Source organism: Antechinus flavipes, chromosome 3, assembly GCF_016432865.1.
Source record: "Antechinus flavipes isolate AdamAnt ecotype Samford, QLD, Australia chromosome 3, AdamAnt_v2, whole genome shotgun sequence".
Classification (NCBI taxonomy): domain Eukaryota; kingdom Metazoa; phylum Chordata; class Mammalia; order Dasyuromorphia; family Dasyuridae; genus Antechinus; species Antechinus flavipes.
In genome coordinates, this window is record NC_067400.1 from 325,083,502 (window position 1) to 325,103,975 (window position 20,474).

Sequence of the window (20,474 nt, forward strand, 5' to 3'; positions counted from 1 at the left end):
ACACTGAAATGGAATTACTGAAAATCAAAGGACAGATTAACAAAATAATTTTAAAAGCTCTTTGAAGTAATAAATAAAACTGGAAGCTAGTTTTATGTAAAAAATAATAAAATAGATGAACTATTGATTATTTTGAATAAAAATAAGGCAAATCAATATCAAAAATTTAAAGGATGAGAACATATCACCAATAAAGATGAAATTAAAACAATTTTTAAGAATTGCTTTGCCCGCAAGATTATATGATGATCAACTCTGATAGATGTGGCTCTCTTCAACAATGAGATGATTCAAACCAGTTCCAATTGCTCAGTAAAGAAGAGAATCAGCTACATACAGAGAGAGAACTATGGGAAATGATGTGGAGCACAACATAGCATTTCTACTCTTTCTGTTATTGTTTGCTTACATTTTTGTTTTCCTTCTCAGGTTTTTTTCTTTCTTTCTAGATTAGATTTTTCATGTGCAGCAAGATAACTGTATAAATATGTATACAGATATTGGATTTAACACATACTTTAACATATTTAACATGTACTGGACTACCTGCCATCTAGAGGAGGGGGAGGGAGGAAGGAGGGGAAAAGTTGGAACAGAAGGTTTTGCAAGAGTCAATATTTTGTAAATAGAAAGCTATAATTAAAAAAAAAAAAAAAGAATTGCTTTGCCCAATAATAAGACTGCCCAGTAAGACTGACAAATCTAAATTAAAAGAATGAATAGTTACACAAATATAAATGGCTGGATTGATAGGAAAAAAAAAGAGAATACTTAAATAACCCTATCTTAGAAACAGAAATTCAATAAATCATAACAGAGCTTCCCGAGGAAAAAAACTTCCAGGACCACATGAATTTACAAGTGTATTCTACCAAACATTTAAGGAATAATTAATCGTCTATCAAATTTCTTTTATGACACAAATATGTTTTTGACATCTAAAGCAAGGAGAGCAAAAAAAGGGAAAGAAAATTACAGCCAATTTCCATAATTTATACTGAGGCAAAAATATTATATAAAATTCCAGGAAGGAGATTATAGCAATATTATCATATACTATGACCAGCTAGAATTTATACCAGAAATGCAGGGCTGGTTCAATTAGGAAAATTATAATTAATCATATCATTAACAAAAATATATATATATACATATAATAGATGCAGAAAAAAAATTTGAAAAAAATGCAACTTCCATTCCTATTAAAAAATATTATTTAGCACAGGAATAAATGGAGTGTTTCTTAAAATACATAGTATTTATCTTAAAAACAAGAGTAATGATCATTATCTATAATAGGAATGGATCGGTGTTGAAATAAAAATATCCTTATCATCACTATTATTCATTGTATTATTATTATTCATAGAAATGCTATTTATACAAAAAAAAACAAGAAAAAGAAAGCAAAGGAATAAGAATAGGCAATAAGGAAACAAGGAAATAAAACTATTACTCTTAAAAATAATATGATGGCATACTTAAAGAATCCTAGACGATTAATCAACTAAGGAAAAAAAACTAGTGGAAACATTTAACTTTAACAAAATTATAGGTTGTAAAATAAACCTACATTAATCACTGACATGGCTATATATTAACAACAAAACTGAGCAGTAAGAGACAGAAAAAGAAATTTGTTTAAAATTGCTGCAGACAATATAAAATACTTGGGAATCTATCTGCTGAGACTATATAAACACAATTACAAAATACTTTTCATACAAATAAATACAAATATAAACAATTAGTGAACATTAATTGCTCATGGATAGGTTAAGCCAATATAGTAAAAATAACAATGCTACCAAAATTAATTTCCCTATTTAATGCCATACCAATCAAACTACCAGAGAATTATTTTATAAGGGTAGAAAAAATAACAAAATTCATTCAGAAATCAAAAATGTCAAGGGAATTAATTTTTAAAAAAACATGAATCAAATAAAAAATATGAAGGACGACAGCCTAGCAGTACTAGAGTTCAAACTATAATACAAAGCAGTAATCATTGAAATAATGTTGTACTGTTTAAGAAATAGAGCAGTGAAATAGTGGAATAGATTAGGTTTACAATACACAGTAGTAAATGACCATAAAGTAATCTAATGCTTGATAAATCCAAAGATTTCAGCTTTGAGGACAAGAACTTATCTTGGACATCTGACAAAAATTGCTGGAAAAACTGGATAGAAGTATCACAGAAGCTAGGCAAAGATCTATACTGCACACCATATAGCAAGATAATATATGGTCAAAATGGGTATATGATTTAGACATAAAGCATGATGTTACAAGCAAATTAGAGGAGTATGAAAAATCTTATCTGACAAATCTATGGATAAAGAAGAATTTTTGTCTAAGAGAAAGGATCCCCAAAAGTAAAATGTATAATTTTGATAACTCAAAATTTAAAAGATTATACACAAACAAAATAAAAGCTGCCAAAATTAGAAGAAAAACAAGAAACTGTGTTGGGGAAGGGGATTTTCTTATAGCAAGTTTCTCTGGCAAAAGTCTCATTTCTCAAATATAGAGAGAATATATAAGGAATATAGGGAAATAAATGAGCCCAATTTAGAAAAAATAATATCCTTCCCCCATTGACAAATTGTCAAATGATATGAATAGGCAGTTTTAAGACAAATCAGTTCTTTATAGCCATGTTAAAAAACGCTCTTAAACACCACTGATTGGAGGAATACAAATTCAAACAACTCTGAGACACCACACCACATCTATCAGATTGGCTAATGTGACCGAAAAGCAAAATAACAAATGTTGGGAAAGATATGAGAAAATTGGACCACTAATGAACTGATAGTGGAGTTGTGAAATGATCCAATCATTTTAGAGAACAATTTAGAATTATATCCAAAACTGCACATACTCTTTGACCCAGCAATAGCACCAGCAGATGTGCATCCCAAAAAGATAAAGAATAAAGAAAAAGACTTTTATGCACAAAAATATTTCTAGCATTTCTTTTTGTGGAGGAAAAGAATTAGAAACTGAGGAGATGTCCATTAATAAGAGAAAAAGAGGGGGGAGGTAAAGGACCTATATTTATAAAAATATTGCTAGCAGTTCTTTTTGTGATGGCAAAAAAGTGGAATTCCCATCTACTGAGGAATGGCTGAACAAGTTTTGGTACAAGACTAATGTAATACTATTGTGCTGTAAGAAATGATGAGTAGGATGCTTCCAGAAAAACCCATAAAGACTTAATGTTAATTTATACAAAGTGAAATGAGCAAAATCTGAACAATACTATACACAGTAACAGATATCTTGAACAATGATGAATTGTAAATGACTTAGCTATTCTCAGCAATGCAAAATGATCTAAAGACAATCCCAAAGAACTTAAAATGAAAAATATTCTCTCTTCAGAGAAAGAACTATTAAGAGTCTGAATGGAAACAGAAACACACTTTTTTTTTCTTGGTCTGTATTTCACAACATGACCAATATAGAAATCTGTTTTGCATTGACTACACATTTATAGTCTTTACCAAATTGCTCACCACCTCACTGATGGGGAAAGGGAGGAAGGAGAGAATCTGCAACTCAAAATTTTAAAAAACTGTTAAAAAAAATTACTTTTAAATGTAATTTGAAAATAATATAAATAAGAAATAATACACAAAAAAAGAAAAGAAAAGGCAACTGTTTAAACTAAGAGAACAATAACCTAAAATAATCACTAACTTAAAGGTTTTAGGTCCTTCCTTTACTTTGTTCCTTACAGATACCAACAAAGAACATCTACTACACTATGGGTCAGCAACTTTTTTTGGTGGTGAGAATCAGTAAAGTCCAGGTAATGCTTATATGTATATTTGTATACATGCATACATGCATATATGTGTGTGTATATATATGTATATGCACATATGTATATATAGCTATCAATAGCAGGTAGTATGGAGGGAGGAACAAAAAGAAGGGGAGTGGACAACAAAATAAGGAGAAAGAGTTCAAAAGGATATATATGTGTATGTATTTGCTAGGTAATGACAGCATGCCACTTTTAAGTCCTTCAGATAGACCAGATTGGGTCAAATGTCTTAAACGCAATCTCATTCATATTACCTAAAAGGATACTCAGAACAGTTAAAATAATATCAACTATCTCAATTTTATTTAGCTACTATTTTGTGAACACTTGGCAATACAAAGTATCCAGAGTTCCTAGAAATGCATAGAAGCTATACATATAACAAAGAGAACCTAAGTTAAACAGATCTAATTGTTATTGAAAGTCTTAGAGACTAAAAATAAAACAATAAAAATTGATTTATATCCAAAACCTTTTGATTTTGAGTTTACCCTCTTACCTACCCCCCAAAAAAACCCTTAAAACTTTTTAGGTGGAAATTTCTTGCTCTGACAATTGAAAGTAATTTCTGCTAGTAAGTAACAAACTAGTTATGTCATTCAGAAGTAATTGGGTAAGTACCCTCAGGGGCTCAAGGGCCTTCTTTCCAATCCTATTTAGAACCCATCATGAAATATATCTTCACAATGTTTTGCTTTTCCAAGAAATACATTTTTTTTAACATGAATAGCTGTTGGGTTATATCAATCACTAAATGCTCTATTGTCTTCATTTTCAGCTGCCCTCTCTGCACAAGAAAAAAGCACTTAAATAACCTATTAGCAAAATCAACGATATTAACAAAGTTAACCATAGAAAGCGTACTCACCATTAAAAATCACTATGAAAAATGTCAGAATTGATTCAAGAGATACAAGTATTTAATGAAATTCCATAAACAAATGAGTTTCAACCACTGGTGATTTATATACTGGTATATTCCCTCCTAGCCTGAGCTGCTACATGTATTATTTAAACCTTAGTTACAAATATATGTGTAAGATTATTTTTTGCCCTCAAAATGCAATGCTATTTCCTCATAATTACTAACAAAGAACAATAAGTGAATTACCAACTACAGAACATATGCTAACTGAATATGTTTAAACATGTTTAAAATCTTTCACAACTTGAACTTAACTTCCGATTCTAGTGTTTCTAGTCTCATTGAATGTTATTCCTTCTCTTGTTCATTTTAATTCAAACTAGTCTTCTCTATTCTCCTCCCACACAAAATTTTCATTACAGTGATTTTATACTGACCATTGTTTATCCCTTCCTCCTTCAGTTCTCCACTCCCAACATACTTTCAATCTACTGACACTAGCCTCTTCATTGTTCTTCATACAAGACACTTCATCTCCTGAATCAGAATTTGCACTGATTTTCCTTCTATTCATGGAATATTTTCCATCTCCTCTCCAAATTCTGGCTTCCTTCGAGTCCTAATTAAAATTCTACCTTCTATAGGAAGGCTTCTCTAATCCCTCTTTAATTTTAGTACCTTATTTCTTGATTAGCTCCAATTTATCCTAAACATATCCTGTTTGTACAGATGTTTCTGTGGTATCTCCTCAATTAGACTGTAAATTCCTTGAGAGCAACAACTTTCGTTTACCTTTATAAAATTTCCTGGCACATAATAGGCTCTTAATATTTACTGACAAATGAATGATTATATTTATTCTTCATATACTTATACATGTACTTGTCTCCTCCACTAGAATAGAAGTTCTTTAAGACAATGGGTTGCTTTATTTTTTGAACCTGTATCTCTAGCATCATGTTTGGAGCAGAGGAGGCACTCAATTTTGTGTTAATTGAACAGATCTTTTAAACATTGTCTCTAAGTTCTTCAAATAAGAAGCTATTTTCTGAAACATATGGTAACTTACTGGGTCAGCATTTACCTTTTTTTTAATTAAGATAATCATCAAAGTCTGAAAAGCTCAAGAAGTTAATAATACCTGAGATATTTTAATAATCTAAACCAATGAATTTCTAGGTTTTGGGGAAACTATAAAAAGAATAGACTTAAAATCTAAAACACCAAATTGGTCATAGATTTATCCTTCTGTAGAAGTCCTTTAAACTGGAAAACAAGCAAAACCATCTTTTCTGAATGTTCTAAAAATTGTTCTTGATTCAGAACCACAGATTTCATCTCCTTAAAAATCATGTTTCATTAATATTTATTTATTCCCCTATAATCATAAACTCACATAGGTTAATTATTTTCTTACCTTGGATTTAGCATACCATGTGAAGTGAAGGTAATTGGTATCACTGGGTACTAGCAGGTTAAAGGATAGTGCGTAGTGATTAATAAGATCATTTCTCACATAATAAAGTTCTGCATCAATACCTAGAAAAACAAGAATGAGAAAATGGTGAAAAAAGGAATTTATATAAAGTAGGTTAATAATAAGCACAACTTATTGCTATTTACCCGACAGATCAATCTTCTTTGTGCAGCTCTCTAATTATGTCACTTTTCTATTCAAAATTGTTTAATAATTTTCTCTCCCTACTAAATAAAATCAAAATTTATCCTGTCTTTTAAGACCTTACAATTCTAAGCACACTCTACCTTTTCAGCCTATTCACTAGTCAAATCAAATTGCAAAATATTAGATATTTAATTCATATAAGCCATTATCTAATAAACTCTTCTCTATCTATAAAATTATACAAATCTATGAAGATCACTTTTCATTTTCAAGACCTCTCAGTGACGATGGTGGTGATAATAAGTAAACTGAGCAGGTTCTTAAATCTTGTCTTCAATTTGCTTAATAAAAAGGTGATTAGGAATGCATTTGTTTCAAACTATATCACTCTGTATTAAGTTTCAAGTTGGAGTATGAAAAGAAAACAAAATGGAGGTATAGGAATGGAGGGGGAGGGGGTTAAAACCAAAAAAAGTGAAAAGGAGTTGAAAAAGAAGACTATTGTGCTACTTCCAAATACAAATTCTTTAAAACAGTTACCCTGGCTACTTTTATCACAAAACAGACACTCAGAACAGACACTTAGAATTTTTTTAAATGCTACTTTAGCATTGTTTCTATCACAAAACACTTAGTTTGAAGTAAAAGCCTTGAAAAGGATCCTGCTTTGCAACCAATAGCAGAATGAATTAATGTGCAGTAGGAAAGATGATATAAGTATACTTTGAGAATCCTAAAAGTTTCAGAGATCCCAAAGTAACTCAATCAAATTAGAGACTATTACAAAGGTTTTAAAACCTGATGCTCTTAAAAGAAAAGATTGGGAGCTGGGGCAAAGAATAAATGAAAAAATCAAGGAGCAAAGGTAGGGAAAACACATAGTTGTGGTATACAAGCAGAAATCTATATATAGGAGTAAAAGGATGCGGGGAACGGACATCACTTGAACCTTACTTTCAAATGAACTGATCAAAGAAAAATAGAATACACTTCTATCTAGAAAGAGAAAGAGAAGATAAATACATTCAAGTGAATATAGAAACAAGAAGGAATAATGAGAAAGTAAAGGAAGGAGTAAGACAACATAGATTCTGGGAGTTATAAGCAAACTAAATTTGAAGAATGAAGAAAATTAAAAGTAGGCATCTGTGATGGAAGAGGAAGTGAGGGACAAAAAAAGTAAAAAGTGTAAGAGAATATAGTATGGAGGGAAATATACAATTAAAGATCATAACTGTGAAAATGAATGAGATGTACATGATAACAATAATAGCATTTATATGCCACTTTAAAGTTTATAAAGATATGTAGACAGACAGACACACACATACACACATACATACATACACATACACACTTGTAAAAGAGAAGAGATAGAATAGATCAGAAAGCAGAATCCAACCATATATGTATAAGACAGATGCATCTGAAAGAAAGATTGACAGAGTTAAAAGAAAGGGGTGAAGAAAAATCTATTCTGTGTCAGTTGAATTCAAAAATGCAAAAGTAGCAACCGTGATCTCATACAAGGCACTGCAACAAGAAAGGGTGTGTGGAGAAGAGAGACTTAATTATAAGCAATAAAGAGTGGAAACTACATTTTGCTGAAAGGCAGAACAGATTAATATTATCATTTGACATTTATGTAGCATCTAAATACTCAAAGGAAAAGTAGTAGGGAGAAATAAGACATTATTATAGATGTATCCCTTTTAGAGCTAGAGAAGTCTAAACCAAAAATAAAAATAAAAATAAACAAGACAGAAATTTAGGGCCCAAATTTAAAAAAAAAAAAAAAAACCTGAATTTTTCTACTTTTTGATTGTTCATAGCACCTTTCTAAAACTGATCATGTATTGATTAATTAGGATATTAAAAACTCACAAATGAGCAAAAAAGCATTAATATTAAATACATTCTTTATTAATCACGTTGAAATAAAAATTATATTTTTAAAAGGCCCATGGAAGAAAAATAACTAAATCCTTTAGAAGTGTTGGGTCAAAAAACAAATCATAACAACAACCAGTAAATGCATTGGAACAATGGACAATAATGAGAAAACAAATAAAAAATTGAGATAAAGGCCTTTTTCTTTAAAAGGAAAATGTTTATTTCTAAACACTTTAATCAATTTAAAAAGGGATAGATTAAAAAGGAAAATTGGATATGCAACTACAAAAGAATTTGACCCTAATTAACACCAAAAATATAAATTTTGAAAATTAAAAAATTAACAAAATTGAATACTAAATAAAACTAGGTGCTCATTTTGTTAGAGGTAACTTCAGAATTACCAAATCCACTAAATTTCTTATTTATTTCTACTATACTGAGTCATATAATTTTTATTCTCTGTTCTAAAGATACACGCTCTTGTTTTTTGTTTTTTTTCCAGGCTCCAAATTCAATGCTCTGCTAGCTCAAGCTAACATCATTAAGGTATTTCTAATTTGTTTAAGGAATTATTAAGGATAAAAGATATAGTAAAATATATATTTGTTCCCCAAGATTTATTAAAGTTAGATGTACCCAAGCTAAACACAGAAAATTCCCTATAAAACTAATATTGCAGAATCACTAAGTAAATGTTAGATCTACACACCACTTTCCCCATTAGAAGAAATATTTAAATTTAAAATACTAGTATAAAGCAAAATGAAGCATCAACTCATCTAGCTTGTGTATCAAAAAGAGTTCCATACAATATTATTTGGTACTTTACTGTTCTATTCATGAGTTATGTTTTATGTTCTACCAGAAGAATCTTTTTAGAGTCAGAAAAAATTCTCAAACATGAGTTTTTTTAAAAAAAATTTTTTTAAATTAGTGTCTTTTGTTTTTTATATCAACATTGTTCTTTCCTCCAGGAACCTTCTCCCCTTTTCTTCTCTGAGAGTTATTCCATATAAAAAATAGCACTGTAGGCAGAGCCAAGATGGTAGAATAAAGGCAAGAACTGGCCCAACCTCTCTCCCAAATTGTTCCAAATTCTTTTAAATAATGACATCAGGCAAATTTTAGAGCATCAAGATACCCCAGAAAACACAGTAGCACCTTTTCCAGCCAAAAGTGGCTTGTAGCTCAGCAACAAAGATCTGTAATACCAAGGTGGGAATCCAACTTGCAGCCCCAGCCCCAGGCTCAATTCTGACACAGACCCCACTGTCATTGAGGTGGGACCTGAATCAGCCACAGTGTTGGAGGCTTCTGGATCTCTCAGTTCTAGGATTCCAAGGAAGGTGGAGAGGGTCTGTAACAACAAGGTAGGAATATGTTGTGCTGTCCCAGCCCAGCCCTTGTCAGCAGAGCCAGAGCCCCAGCCTCTACCAGCACATTAGATCTTACACTAGAGTGGGACAGGGACACACCTAACAGCTCCAAAGCAGAAAAAAAGTACTTATGGTCAAATTCCTAGAGAATTTCTGAAAATAGCTGCATAAAACCCCTGAAGCCTAGAACAATGCACTCTCTACCCTGGAAACAAAAGAGTTAAAACAGAGTAATAGGCTAGGAAAATTAGCAGAAAACAAAAACGTTTCTGACCTTTGAAAGTTATTATGGTAACAAGAAGGATCAAAACACACATACAGAAGATAATAACAAAGTCAAAGCTCCTTCATCCAAAGCCTCCAAGAAAAATAAAAATTGGGCTCAGGCCATGGAAGAGCTCAAAAGGGACTTTGAAAATGAAGTAAGAGTGACAGATGAAAAATTAGGGAAAGAAATGAAAGAGGTACAAAGGAAATACAAAAAGCTAATGAAGACAAAAAATGTTTTCAAAAGCAAAATTGGCAGATTGGAAAAGGAGGTACAAAAGCTCACTAAGGAAAATAATTCCTTAAAAAAAAGAAGTGGGCAAATAGAAACTAATAACTTCATGAAAAATCAAGTTACAATAAATCAAAACCAAAAGAGTAAAAAAATAATAATAATAGAAAAAATGTGAAATATCTCATTGTTTTTCCAATGGAAAATAGATTCAGGAGAGTTAATTTTAAAATTATTGGTCTACCTAAAAGTCATGATCAAAAAAAAAGAGCCTGGACTATCAAGGAAAACTGTTCTGATATTCTAGATCAGAGGGTAAAATAGAAATTGAAAGAATCCACCAATTACCTCCTGAAAGAGATCCCAAAATAAAAACCCCTAGGAATATTATAACCAAATTCCAGATTAAGGAAATCCCAGATTAAGGAAAAAATATTGTAAGCATTCAGAAAGATACAATTCAAGTATAGTGGAATCACAATCAGGAAAACACAAAATTTAGTAGCTTATACATTAAAGGACTGGAGAGCTTGGAACTTGATACTCCAGAGTGCAATGGATTGCAACCAAAAGTCACCTCAGCAAAACTGAGTATAATCCTTCAGAGGAAAAAGTAGCCATTCAATGAAACAGAGGATTCTCAAGCAATATGATTTTCAAATGCAGGATTCTGGGGAAACATAAGAAGGTAATCAGGAAAACGCTATCATAAGGAACTTAAGGCTTATCTGTTTACATTCCTACATGGAAGGATGATAACTCATTAGAATATATTCTCATTATTGTGGCAGTAGAAAGAGTATAAATAAATGACACAGGTATGAGTTGAATATGAAGGGATAATATCTCTTTTTTTTAAATGATGAAATTAAGGAGGAAAAGAAGAATATATTAGGAGAAAGGGAAAGGGAGATGTAGAATGTTGCAAGTTATCTGCCATAAAAGAGAGACAAGAAAAGATTTTTCAGTGGATGGGAAGAGGGGGAAAAGAGAGTGATGAGTGAATCTTCTTCTCATCAGATGTGACAAATAGGAAATAATATACATACTCAATAGGGATATTTATATCAATAGATATAAATACCTTCAGGAAAATAGGAGGGAAATGGAATATGGGAAGGGGAGAGGCAGTGATAAAAGAGAGGGCATATTGGGGGAGGGAGTGAAGAAGAGGGTAAAAGGAAAAATAGAATAAATGAGGGAAAATACAATTATCAATAGTAATTGTAAAACAATTTTTGAAGCAAGTTTCTCTGATGGAATATTATGGTTCTCTAAGAAATAATAATCAGGATGCTCAAGGGGAAAAAAAACCTGGAAAGCCATGAACAGCGCAAAATATACTGCATACAAATGTCTTGGGATGACCGGCTGTAAATGACTTTGTTATTCTCAGTAGCACAATTATCCACAACTACTCTGAAGGACTTATGATGAAAAATCCTATCCATACCCAGAGAAGGAACTGACTGTGTTTGAATACAAATCAGAGCATTCTCTTATTTCTCTATTTCTCTATTTTTAACTTAATTTTTCTTGAGTGTTTATATTTTCAGTAGGGTGGGACATTCTTTCACAATCTGACTGCTATGGAAATGTTTTCTATATATAACATTATATAAATGTTCTTAATTGTGGGTAGCTATAAAGTAGTAAATTAGAACTAAAAAAACTTAGAAATGTAACAAAATTGTTTTGAATATAATTAGGAGGATAGGAAAGGAAGGGGAAAATATTAAATAAATTAATTAATTTTAAAAAATCATATTACAAAAGGCAAAAAGAGGGGAAAATCAGCATATTCAATCAATAAATAAATCCCTCAAAAATATAAAAAATATACAATGTGGAATACTTGCAGTCCTCCCAACTCTGCAAAATGTAAGATGGGAGTGCTTTCTCCTCTCTCTTCTTTCAAGTCATTCTTGTTCCCTATAATTTTGCAGCACTCACTTCTGATCTATGGGAAAAGGAAGTTCTTTCCATTTACAGTGTTATAATCACTATATTTTCTTGGTTCTGCCTACTTCATACTATAACAATTCAAATACATTTTTCTATGCTTCTTTGTATTTATCATTTTCATTATTTCTTACTGCACTATATGGATTAATTCTCTTTTAAGAGAACTTTAAAAATGGAATATAAAAAGGAAGAAGAGGTTAGAACTTTATTTCTCATAGTTGAAACGTATGAGAAGAATATCCAAATGGACATGTGTAGAGGGCTGAAACTATTGAACCGATGCACTGAGGTCAGGACTGCTGAGCACTTGAGGCTAACTACCATTTGGACAATACTCTATAGGCATATGCTTGGAAAATGGTCCTTTCCACTATCCATGCTGGCTCAATGATTGGTATATATATAAAGGATTGTAGGAGGAACTAGGGGTGGAGTAAGATTAGCCAGAGTCACACTTGGCGGTAGACAAGGGAGAAAGTGGTCGCAGAGATTCTGCTTCCATCCTGTTCAATCCTGCACCTAAGGACCAAGAATAAAGACTGAGAACTTTTGCTTATCCTGACTCCAGCTGATTCTGAGGTGCTAGCGGTTGTCACAGACATGGAAGAAAGGATTGCAGAAGAAAACAACTGATGAACCCCACTCATATATGAACTGGACAAGGAAAAGTTAAATACAAATGTACATACAGTTTTGTGTAGAAATATCAGGGAAGAGGACTGGACTGCAGGAGTATCAAAAGAGAGGACAACTCCAAGGAGGAAATAAGTCTTAAGCAAAACAAATGTCTTGATTCAGAAAGGAGATAAGAGAGGTGAGTTGATCTCAGAAAGGAGGAGGGAAAATCTGGAATCTAAAAAGGCACACAGCAATTGAGGAATGACTGAACTACAGAATACTAATGTATAGGAATACTATTCCCTCATAAGAAATGATAAGTGACAATTAAGTCCTGAAAAATAAATGATAAAGACAATTTCAAAGAATCCTGAAGATTATGAATATACAAAAAAGTGAAAACCAAAAGAATAAACAAGGACAACACCAGAAAGAAAAATAACTTTGAAAGACTTAAGAACTATAATCAAAGCAATAATTGATCATGATTCCAGAAGACAAGAGGAAACTTGTTACCCACCTCCTAACAGATGAAATACTAAAGGTACTGAAAGACAGATATATTTTTTGATCCTGCCATTATATAGCTTTGTTTTGCTTGATTATGTTTATTTATTACAAACTTTTTATTTATTTCTTATTTTTTAATAGGGGAAGGTAGCAGTAATAACAATAATAAAAAAAGTTCAGGGAAACTTTTTTAAATGCATGGAAAAGTTCAAAAGTAAATAAATATAGATAGGGGGCAGTTTATATGTGTGTGTGTGTGTGTGTGTGTGTGTGTGTGTGTGTGTGTGTGCAATTTATTATTTCTTTTAAAGAAATATAAAACGCAAATTTATGTTTTCATGTACTCTTGCAGGTGTTCAGTGTTTATAAATGCTCTTTTTGGATTCTTTGTAAGTTCAAAATGAAGAAAAATTTATTTTAATAACTAATGATTTTACCTAAATAAATCTTCTCTAGGGTTATTTTTCAAAATAAAAAGCCCTCCAAAAATCAGGAGTTAGATACATTTGCATACAATCATACCAAATATATACCCTACATTCAAACATTTACTTTTCATTGTATGTTACAGGTAATTTCAATGAAGACTAGAATCATCCAACCAATAGACATTCTGTATTTTCATTAACAACCATAATTTCTCTAACTTTTGTTAGTGATCCAGATCAATAACCTAAATTTAAAAAGAATCTTAAGGTCTTGAGTTTCAAGAATCCTGATGCAAGGTGGAAAAGAAGAGTGAGAATCAGTATCTCTATCACTCCTAAAGTCTATATACATAAATCCCAAAACTTCAGATCCCATTTTACATCTATTAGTTCTTTCAGCTCTCTCACAGCAACTACTGTGACTGAAAGGAAGAAAAGGGAAGTACTATTATTTGTTTCCACTGCTGAAAAACATCTTTTCTTATGTAAAGAATATTTATAGATGATAATAATATGAAATGTCAAACTATTGGGAAAAATGTTTTCAACAAAATGAATTAAGAGAAATAAGAAAATTCAGGGAAATGAATATGTAACAACATGTCATTAGAAACACTAAAAATCTATTGGTTATAACTTGTTTTTCTCACAAATTTATGCTTACCATAATTTTAAAAACATAGTTTAAATATGCTTATTTTTTAAGGAATCTCTAGGTCCCACGTCAAAGGTATACCTTCTAACCTCCATATCTTTACAAGTTCCTTTGTTAATTCATTCAAAAATTTACTTTTTATGTATAAAACATGATGATGGATAGAATAATTAACACAATAGACTCTGCACCATACTCTATATTCTGAATTTTTCAACAAACAGAGATGCATCCCCATCTCTATCAATAAATATATAAACAGGGGGCAGCTAGTTGGCATAGTGGTTAGAGCACCAGCCCTGAAATCAGGAGAATCTGAGTTCAAATCTGATCTCAGACACTTAAAATTTCCTAACTGTGTGACTGTAGGCAAGTCACTTAACCCCAATTGCCTAAGTAAAAATAAAGTAACTAAATAAACAGGTTGTACTAAATCCAGAGACTAATTCAAATCCTCTGAGATATAATCAAAACAAAACACATTTACCAACTTCTAGATCAAAAGTCATCCATCATATAAGGAAAGAGGGTAGTCTGTTCTTTTAAGAATTATACCTCCATCAACAGAAATGTGAGTCTTGTTTATTGTCCTCAGTATATAGAACTTGTGATGATCTGAACTTGAAGATAAGTTTTCTTTTCTTTTTTTTTAATATTTTCTTTTATTTTATTTAATAATAACTTTATATTGACAGAATCCATGCCAGGGTAATTTTTTTACAACATTATCCCTTGCACTCATTTCTGTTCCAATTTTTCCCCTCCCTTCCTTCACCCCCTCCCCTAGATGGCAAGCAGTCCTATATATGTTAGATATGTTGCAGTATATCCTAGATACAATATATGTTTGCAGAACTGAACAGTTCTCTTGTTGCACAGGGAGAATTGGATTCAGAAAGTAAAAATAACCCAGAAAGAAAAACAAAGATGCAGATAGTTCGCATTCATTTCCCAGTGTTCTTTCTTTGGGTGTAGCTGCTTCTGTCCATCATTTATCAATTGAAGCTCAGTTAGGTCTCTTTGTCAAAGAAATCCACTTCCATCAGAATACATCTTCATACAATATCGTTATCGAAGTGTATAATGATCTCCTGGTTCTGCTCATTTCACTTAGCATCAGTTCATGTAAGTCTCGCCAAGCCTCTCTGTATTCATCCTGCTGGTCATTTCTTACAGAACAATAATATTCCATAACATTCATATACCACAATTCACCCAGCCATTCTCCAATTGATGGGCATCCATTCAATTTCCAGTTTCTAGCCACTACAAACAGGGCTGCCACAAACATTTTGGCACATACAGGTCCCTTTCCCTTCTTTAGTATTTCTTTGGGAGATAAGTCCAATAGAAACATTGCTGGATCAAAGGGTATGCACAATTTGATAACTTTTGGGGCATAATTCCAGATTGCTCTCCAGAATGGTTGGATTCGTTCACAACTCCATCAACAATGCATCAGTGTCCCAGTTTTCCCGCATCCCCTCCAACATTCATCATTATTTTTTCCTATCATCTTAGCCAATCTGACAGGTGTGTAGTGGTATCTCAGAGTTGTCTTAATTTGCATTTCTCTGATCAATAATGATTTGGAACACTCTTTCATATGAGTGGTAATAGTTTCAATTTCATCCTCTGAAAATTGTCTGTTCATATCCTTTGACCATTTATCAATTGGAGAATGGCTTGATTTCTTATAAATTTGAGTCAGTTCTCTATATTTTTGGAAATGAGACCTTTATCAGAACCTTTAATTGTGAAGATGTTTTCCCAGTTTGTTGCTTCCCTTCTAATCTTGTTTGCATTAGTTTTGTTTGTACAAAGGCTTTTTAATTTGATATAATCAAAATTTTCTATTTTGTGATCAGTAATGGTCTCTAGTTCATCTTTGGTCACAAATTTCTTTCTCCTCCACAAGTCTGAGAGATAAACTATCCTATATTCCTCTAATTTATTTATAATCTCGTTATTTATGCCTAGGTCATGGACCCATTTTGATCTTATCTTGGTATATGGTGTTAAGTGTGGGTCCATGCTTAATTTCTTCCATACTAATTTCCAGTTATCCCAGCAGTTTTTATCAAATAATGAATTCTTATCCCAAACGTTAGGATCTTTGCGTTTGTCAAACACTAGACTGCTATAATTGACTATTCTGTCTTGTGAACCTAACCTTTTCCACTGATCAACTAATCTATTTCTTAGCCAATACCAAATGGTTTTGGTGACTGCTGCTTTATAATATAATTTTAGATCAGGTACAGCTAGGCCACCTTTATTTGATTTTTTTTTTCATTAATTCCCTTGAGATTCTCGACTTTTTATTGTTCCATATGAATTTTGTTGTTATTTTTTCTAGATCATTAAAATACTTTCTTGGAAGTCTGATTGGTATAGCACTAAATAAATAGATTAGTTTAGGGAGTATTGTCATCTTTATTATATTCGCTCGGCCTATCCAAGAGCACTTAATATTTTTCCAATTATTTAAGTCTGACTTTATTTGTGTGGAGACTTTTTTGTAATTTTGCTCATATAATTCCTGACTTTCCTTTGGTAGATAGATTCCCAAATATTTTATGCTATCAACAGTTATTCTGAATGGAATTTCTCTTTGTATCTCTTGCTGTTGGGTTTTGTTGGTGATTGAAGATAACTTTTCATAAAATCTTATAATTGCATAGTTTTTAAAAGTCATTCTGAGGAAGAAAAAATCATGTTATAGTTAGTATGTGAACATCTGAAGAAACATTTTGTTCCTCATAATTTCTAAATCTCCCTTTGTGAAAGGAAAAACAGGATGTCATTTTTCTACATATTCCTATCTCCTACAGTCCCATATCTCCAATAACCTAAGTTAGGCATTTAGAATCTGGCTAAGAACAATGCACATGCACAATAGTATTGTTTTGCATTATTTTAATGAAAAGTTTAATGTACTTCAAATACAATGGTGATTAAATCCTAATTACTTTTTTTTTAAATAACTTCTATAGGAAAATATCATTTAAGTTCCCAAATTTATAAATAATCTTCAAAGAACACATAAGCAGGAAATAGTCAATTAATACATTTTTTTCCTATTCACATATGTGCTTTTCAAGTCCTAATACAATGCCTTCCCATAGTTGGCAATAAGTGGTTATTACACTTCTAAAACTGCATCTAAAACTTACTTCCAGTGCTTCCTTCTCTCCAAATTAACTAATCTCTATTATTTCAAGAAATCACAGTGTTGTATAACTTGCTCTGCTTCATGGCCAAGCAGGCACAAAATGAGTGGGATAAAAAAATGCAAGAGAGGATGTGTGATGTAATTTGAATTTGGAGTCAGAAGCTTGGATCTATGCTACCTATGAGACTGGAAAAATCACTTAACCTCCCTAAGTTTCAAACAGGAATTCACATGGAATCAGGGAAACCTGAATTCAAGTCCTGCTTTCAACACTTACTTACTATTTGTAGATTCATTTTCTATCTCTGTAAAAGAAGAAATAATAATACCTATATTATAAATATGGATGAAGGCTTAAATGAGAGATATAAAGTATTTTGAAAACACTTATGGGAATGTCAAGTATTATTATTATTCAATGTGAATTGGATGAACCAGATGAGTTCTACAATGTCTTCCAACTTTGAAACTTAAAATATAAGTACATGTATTTTTTTAGTTTATTTTAAATACACATTGTTTTATGAATTATGTTGGGAAAGAAATCAAGCAAAAAGGAAAAATCATGGGAGAGATAACAAAACAGTAAAAAAGAAGAGAATATAACATGTGTTGATTTACATTCAGGTTTCTTAGTTCTTTCTCTGGTTGCAGATGGCATTTTCTGTCCAGTCTACCAAGATTCCTTTGGATCACTGAACTATTGAGAAGAACCATGCCTTTCACAGATGAACACAATGTACTCCTGGTTCTGCTTGTTGTGCTCAGCATCAGTTCATGTAAACCTTTCCAGGCCTCTCTATGATCAGCCTGTTCATCATTTTTTATAGAACAAAAATATTCCATTACCCTCATGTACTACAACTTGTTCAGCCACCCGATTAATGGGCATCCACTTCTTTGCTACCACAAAAAGAGCTGCTACAAATACTTTTGCACATGTGGGTTCTTTTCCTGCCTATATGAAAGAGCATGCACAGTTTTATAGGCCTTTGGGCATCATTTCCAGATTGCTTTCCAGAATGTTTGGATCATTTCACAACTCCACCAACAATACATTAAGTACTTGCATTTTCAAAAGTGTGCATGTGTGTGTTTATATAATACATGAGGTGCAATAATATGTTATGAATAATATTACATATATCAAAGACAGAAGAACATTGTTTTATTTTTCAATTTATTATGCATACACACACAAATATATACGCATGTCATATGAATGGCAAAGTATTACCATTTCAATTATGAAACTTTCCTTATAAATTCTATTTAAATTAATGCAGGAGTTGTAGAAAAGTACACATATGTACTATTGGGATGAATTGGTTCAGCCATGCTGAAAAACAACTTAGAATAATGTAAATAAAATATACATATTTTATATGTACATACAATATATATGTATATACAACATTGTATTATGCTGTCAAAAGACAACAAAATAGATGCCCATAAAGTAGGAAATACATAAACAAATTGCTCCATGAATATAATGGAATATCTCTGTGCTTTTAAGAAACAGAGAAGCACTTAAGACACAAATAAAAAGGAATGCAAAATGAAATAATCAGAGAATGGAAAACATGCACAATACAAAAATGGAAATGCAAAGAAAAATAACAAAAAATACCTGAAACAATGCTAAGAAATTATAAAGAATAAACAGACACCTCCTCCTACTCTTCTTTATAGAAGCAAGAGTCCATGGGTATTGAACACTAAATACAACAGATTTTTTTCACTATATTGACAGATATTTCAAAATTATTTGTTATATGAAATGGCTCTTTGGAAGAGGGTAAAGGGAGTAGTAGCACAAGGCAAAATGTAAGTGAAGTAAAAAACAAAAGATACCAGTAAATATTTGTTTTTGAAAATCTATCAGGAGTTATGTTACTTAAGAAATATTGCAAGTTTTCTATAGCCTTATTAAACAGTTGTGTCCAAAACAAAGCAAAGTGGTTGAATACTTTTGATATTTGGTATGTTGAATACAGAAAGTTGTCTTACCCTACAGGGAAGAAGGGAATTAAGTAAGGAGGAGGACAGCACAACAGAAGAAAGGATAGATAGGTACTGATAAGGGTGAAAGGAGAGAGAAAACAAATAAGGAGAAATAATAGGATGGAAGGAAATAAACATTTAATAATCATAATTCTGAATGTAATGGGATGAACTCTCTCACAAAATAGAAGCAGATAGCAGAATGGCATCAAAACCCCAAATCCTACAATATAAAGTTTACAAGAAACACACTAGAAGCAGAAGGATACACACAGAGTAAAGGTAAGGGGCTGGTGCAGAATCTGCTATGCTTCAGCTGAAGGTTAAAAAAAAAAAAAAAAAAAAAAAAAGCAAGGACAGCAATCCTGATCTCAGACAAAATTAATCTAATTAAAAGAGATAAGGAAGAAAACTACATCTTGCTAAAAGGTACCAGAGACAATGACACAATATCAATACCAAACATATGCATCAAGTGATATAGCATTCAAATTCTTAAAGGAGAAATAAAGTGAATTATAGGAAGAAACACTTAAAAAATCTACTAACAGAGGATCTCAATCTCCCCTCTTAGAACTCAATAAATCCAACCAAAAAGTAAACAAAAAAGATGCTAAAGACGTGAATAGAATATAAAGAAAGTGAGATATGACAGATCTTTGTAAAAAAATGAATGAAAACAGAAAGGAATATACCTTTTTCCCAGGGGCACATGGCACTTACACAAAAACAAACCAAGTAGTAAGATATAGAAACTTCAAAATCAAATGTAAATAAGGCAGAAATATCAAATGTATTCTTTATGGATTATAATGTAATTTTAACATTCAACAAAGGTTAGTGGAAATATAGGTTAAAAATCAAATGGAATAATCTAATCCTGAAGAATAAGTGGGTCAGAGGACAAATCACAGAAATAATCATTTCATTAAAGAGACAAACAATGAGACAACATACCAAAACTTATGGGATGCAACCAAAATAATACTTTGGGGAAATTTTATTTCTCTAAATT

The 20,474-nt window shown here is 31.7% G+C and overlaps 1 protein-coding gene across 1 annotated transcript in view; it reads right to left on the reverse strand.

Annotated features, from left to right (window-relative positions):
- The window catches only part of RYK (receptor like tyrosine kinase), a 118,690-nt gene that overhangs the window by 86,234 nt on the left and 11,982 nt on the right, over nt 1-20,474 (reverse strand). Inside the window, exon 2 of the mRNA XM_051985579.1 lies at nt 6,124-6,245. Coding sequence (XP_051841539.1) covers nt 6,124-6,245 — 122 coding nt within the window. The remainder of the gene's footprint in view (nt 1-6,123; nt 6,246-20,474) is intronic.